This window comes from Arachis hypogaea, chromosome 6 (assembly GCF_003086295.3).
Source record: "Arachis hypogaea cultivar Tifrunner chromosome 6, arahy.Tifrunner.gnm2.J5K5, whole genome shotgun sequence".
In the NCBI taxonomy this organism is placed as follows: Eukaryota; Viridiplantae; Streptophyta; class Magnoliopsida; order Fabales; family Fabaceae; genus Arachis; species Arachis hypogaea.
In genome coordinates, this window is record NC_092041.1 from 12,420,468 (window position 1) to 12,425,516 (window position 5,049).

General features: G+C 43.5%; 1 protein-coding gene across 1 annotated transcript; it reads right to left on the minus strand.

The window, feature by feature from the left end:
- Window positions 1–602: 602 nt before the first annotated feature.
- LOC140173598 (serine/threonine-protein phosphatase 7 long form homolog) lies at window positions 603–4,782 on the minus strand. Its single transcript, XM_072198085.1, has 5 exons — window positions 4,641–4,782; window positions 1,950–2,065; window positions 1,244–1,701; window positions 1,085–1,172; window positions 603–992 (listed from the first exon to the last, which is right to left on the minus strand). Exons 1-5 carry the CDS (start codon window positions 4,780–4,782, stop codon window positions 603–605), a joined length of 1,194 nt encoding a protein of 397 aa, XP_072054186.1.
- Between the last annotated feature and the right edge of the window lie 267 nt (window positions 4,783–5,049).

Consider the following 5,049-nt stretch of genomic DNA (forward strand, 5'->3'; position numbering starts at 1 on the left):
CAGAACTGGTGACCAGCGGATGAGGATGGAGGCTCATTCAGATCAACATCTAACGGGGCCTGTGTGCCTGAGGTCTGACCACCACTGCGGGGAATCACGTCCCCCTGCATGATGGCGGTGATCTCCTCTAGGAAGCGTGGACTCTCGAAGTCCCCAACAAGCGTGTCTGACCCAATAAAGTCTGACCACTGTGATCCCGAGATGCGCCAAGGTGTACCCCCCTGCTCAGGCTGGTCATCGGCTGGCACACCAACGAAGTAATGTCCAAGAGGGCCCGATCCAAGTCCAGCGTCACCTGTGTCAGCCCCGTCACCCATCCCTGTACCATACCACTCACCTCCATGACCGCCATCGTGTGTGCTAGTACCAGCAGCTGCAACAACCCCTGAACCACCCCCGCCAACGTGCCCATGCTGATCGTCGTCGTCGTCCCCATGGTCAGGCCACCTCCACTCACGCTGGCTCTGCCGTGTCCCCACACCCACCCTCCTCTCAACCCTACGCCTGTCCGGCACGTCCTCAGGACGATCCATGTTAGGAACTCGCCCCGGACCCCGCTGTGAGGCCTCAACTGGAATCGGAGCTGCTCTCGGATCCCCCAGCTACGTGTCCAGAGACAAGAACCTCTTCCCATGCTGACTCCACCACTCAAGGAACTCATGCGACGGTCCGGGGTTGGCAACAACGTCGAACCTCAGCACACTCTCCTGACGAGTGTCCCAATGGAGATGCCACTTCTGCAAATAAGACGGGAACCATCGATCGCCGCCTCTCCCATCCTTGGACATCAGAAAGTCAATGTTCAGGGCGAGATACGGAGGGGGCTGTACCCCTCCAAACTGTGGAAGAACACGATCTATCTGATGCCACTCTATGACATCAAAGTAGATCAGCGCGATCACAGAGCGCCACAACGCCATATGCCGAGGCTCCAAAACCTCTGGATGCACAACCTGAAGTACGTCGGGGCTACTGTACGGCATCCATATAAACTGCACAAGGAACTCACCTTTGTCAGGGCAATTGTAGGACACAACTCGAAAAGTTTGATTATAAAAGGACACTTGTTAACTAGCATACTCACCTCCCTGTCCTGTAACCGGTCTATCCTGAGCCTCCACATCTGCACTCTAGGACCCTTCTCGCTCCCGGAAGGGTTGTAACCTGACCATCTGCACCATACACATGTGTTACATCTACTGAAATATGTGTTTAGATTATGCAACAGACTATTAATGAATACGCAGTTATGTATGTCAAATTGAAAAAGAGAAGGCCTAGTATAGTACCTCGAGGCCAACGACCAGCTGATCGTCTCATATCGTGCAGGCCTAAACCCAGGAAAGCGCCAAAAGATCCAAGACTAAAGTAGCTGAAGCGGGCCGCTAACTTGATGACATGTCTGTTCGCCACTCGACACATGCACTGGTACAACCAAGCCAGTGCTGCAGAACCCCAGCTGTAGGTACCCAGCTCCTCCAGCCTCGCTACGTACGGAAGCCATCTGATGTGAATCCGGTTCCCGGACTTGTCCGCAAACAGCTGCGTGCCCAACAACATCATGATGTACGCATGGGCATATCGGTGCACAATGTCATCATCTGCATCCTCAGGACACTCACCGAAAGTCTCCTGAAACCAGCTGCAGTTCACTGCGTACTTCTGAACCTGACTGGGAGGAGGTATAACTCCGAGCAACTCCTGGAACCAGACCCAGGCTGGACGGCCACCCTCGATGTATATATGGAACTCTGACAGGCACCCGCTCACGTAACGGCCGTCCACTGGCAAACCCAGCTGGTATGCCACGTCCTGGAGTGTGATCGTGCACTCTCCGAACGGCATATGAAACGTGCGCGTCTCGGGACGCCATCGCTCCACGAATGCACTGACAAGGGCCTCGTCTAGCCGGAACCATCGCTCGTTCAGCCTTGCAAGATGGTATAGACCTGCCATCTGCAAGTACGGAACATATCTGTCATCAAGTCGCATGCCCTGCTGCCGCCGCATGCTCCTAATGCATCGCTGGGGCTGCGCATGAAATGAACCGCATAGTTAGAACCAGCTTAAAAACCAACCACAACCGTAAGCAGCACGATAAATCATCAACAAACCATTCTGCTAAATAAAACCGCATAATATTACATGAAAGATAAGCAACTGAAAAACAAACCCATAGACTGCACAACTAAACCGCTAACATAAACCAGCTTAACGAGATCCACTAACAAGAAACAGCTTAACTAAACCGGTTTACATAAAAGAGCTAGCGTAAAACAACTACCATCAAACAAGTAAAACAAATCACCAACATAAAACCACTAACGAAAACCACCTACCCTAAACCACTAACATAAACCGCTTGCATAAACCACTCGCAAAAACCGCTAACATAAACCACCAACATAAACCACTAACAGAAACCACTAACTTAAACCACTAACATAAACCACTACCCTAAACCACAAACCTAAACCACTAACATAAACCACTAACTTAAACCGCTAACTTAAACCACTAACATAAACCACCAACATAATCCCCTCACATAAACCACCTACATAAACCACTAACATAAACCACCATCTAACCCACATGCAAAACCACTAAGGCACAAATACTGCTAGAATAAAAAATATTTCCGTACTAACCTCCTCGTTGATGACCCCGGCTATATGAGCGACTCCGTCCAAGCAATATAACCGTGCCGGATCGTCCCCCATCAGCAGAGTATTCCGTTCAGGTCTTCCTCAGAGAGAATCTGGGTCGTTTTCTCTGAGATTTTGTGGGGTAGGGGGGAGGAATAATAGTTCGAATGAGGGTGATTCGAACTCCTTATATAGCCGAATCACCCCTAATTCGAACCACCTTGGTTCGATTTATGAAGGAGCACGCCAAGGGTAATTCGAACCAGCTTGGTTCGAATTACATACGTTGCACACTTGCCTATAGTTCGAACTAGCCTAGTTCGAATTACATGGGGATGGAGTTCGAACCACCTTGGTTCGAATTACATTCAAAGTTCCTTTCCCCTAATTCAAACTTTCCTGGTTCGATTTACTCACGTTTGTAGTTCGAACCACCCTGGTTCGAATTACATAAAAATAGCGTCTGGCTTATTGCTGAAACGATTTTCAGTTTGGCGTATTTACGTTACACCCTTCTTGATGTGGCTTATTAGGATTTTTTGCCCTAGAAAAAGTTAACACATTCAAAAAAAGTATCAGTAATAATAAAAGTAATAGAAGTGATCAATTCAAGAGTAATCTGTTATTAAAAACTTTTACTTTAAATTAGAAAATATGTAATACTTTTTCTTTTATATTTGTATCATGAAGTACTAAGTAATTAGTAACTTACATGAAATTTAAATAATTAAATAGGATTATAATAGACAAAATATATAAAACAAAAAATAATCTTATTAAATTGGAAAGGAAAGAAAAAGTCTTAATTGCTTCATTGTCAAATTGACAATTATTATTGTTTTCAAAATAGGATTTGGCTATAAGTAAATCAAGTGCTTCCATGACCTCAAACAAATGCATCATCTAGAGAATAAATTTAAATTAAAAATAATAAAAAAATCATAGCTACTAATAATCGAAATTATGGCCTTTGAAAAATCTTTTTTATTGAGATATAGAGAAATTACAATGCTCTTTTACAGGAATATTTGTCTTTTCTATATTTGTTAATATATATTTTCATAAGAATGAATATGTATATATCTCTTAATCCTGCTATATCCTTCTTTACTTTTACAAAACTTAAATTCACATGTCTATTCTTTAATTGGCTAATAACTTTCGCAATTTCACTATCATGCTAAACATTGTCAAAGTCAATACACATAATTTTAAAATAAGGGAACAAATCAATAAAGAAAATAGGAATTACAAATCTTGAAACTAAAAATCTATAAATTATTTTAAAATAAGCTATTAAATTGAAGCAAATAGGCAATTTAAGCACAATCTTATTCATAGCAGCACAACCCTTTTTTTAGTATATAAAACTCACTACATGAATCATGTAATGGCATTTAGAATTCAGCTCATAGTATACAGAAAAATTTTGTTAATGAACTTTGCACTAAACAAATATTAACTTGAGAAAAAAAGAGAAGCGTAGAGAAAGCCAATCTAAAGTAACAGTTTTCTTTCACTTTTCATCTTCTTTGGAAAAAATATGTTCATATGTTACATTTCCTTCAGCTAAGTCACACAGATATTTTCTATGCTTGACAATAGGGGTGTCAAAAATCTCCAGGAAGCGGCGATCCCCGCGAGGACCGTTCCGAATGGGGCCCTGATGACGGGAAATTTTCCCTGCGGGAACGGGGATGGGGGACAAAATTCCCCCGAAGCAAATGTGGGGACCCGAGCGGGGATCCCCGTCCCCGTCCCCGTATTCTCCACAATCCCCGAATATATTAAATTACTTAAATATCCTTATGAATTTAATTTTTATTTTGGTTTTTAACTAATTTCACTTTGTGTATATATATATATATATATATATATATATATATAGAAAAGTTAACCCTAAATCCCTTACTCTTCTTCTCAGTTCCCAGTTCCCACTTCCAATGGAAAGCGCCGCAACCTCCTACCTCCGAGTTCCCAGTTAACCCTAACTCTCATTCGTCTCTGCATTCTCTCCGTCGTCCCAGGCTCCCAGCCAGCAACCTCCGACCACCATCGTCACGGCCTCGTCACTGTCCATTTCAGCCGGCCCAGACTGCATCATCACCGCACCGTCCCGTGCGCCCTGTTCCATTTGCTCTCTTCCCGTCGTTCGCCGCTCTTCTCGTCACCAGCGTTTCTGACCTCTTCAGCCATTTCTCTCTTAGCCCTGGTAAGATTCACTACTCTCTCCTTTTCTTGTATTTTGGGATTTCAGTTTAGGTTTTTACTTTTTTCATGAATTTGATGGTGATTTTGATTTTTTGAAGTTGGTGGCTGTTGTTTTTATTAATGGATGTTTTGTTCTATGAATTTCTGATAATTGGTGGCTGTTTTTTCATTTTTTTCATACTTTAATTTT

What these genes read in the sequence shown, in the direction of transcription:
- LOC140173598 (XM_072198085.1), bottom strand. Translation starts at nt 4,782, where the DNA reads ATGGAACAGGGCGCACGGGACGGTGCGGTGATGATGCAGTCTGGGCCG. An exon ending in AATTTGACATACATAACTGC is followed by an intron (nt 1,173 to 1,243) that starts GTATTCATTAAT and finishes TGTATGGTGCAG; the next exon opens with ATGGTCAGGTTACAACCCTT. An exon ending in ACCGGTTACAGGACAGGGAG is followed by an intron (nt 993 to 1,084) that starts GTGAGTATGCTA and finishes TTCCTTGTGCAG; the next exon opens with TTTATATGGATGCCGTACAG.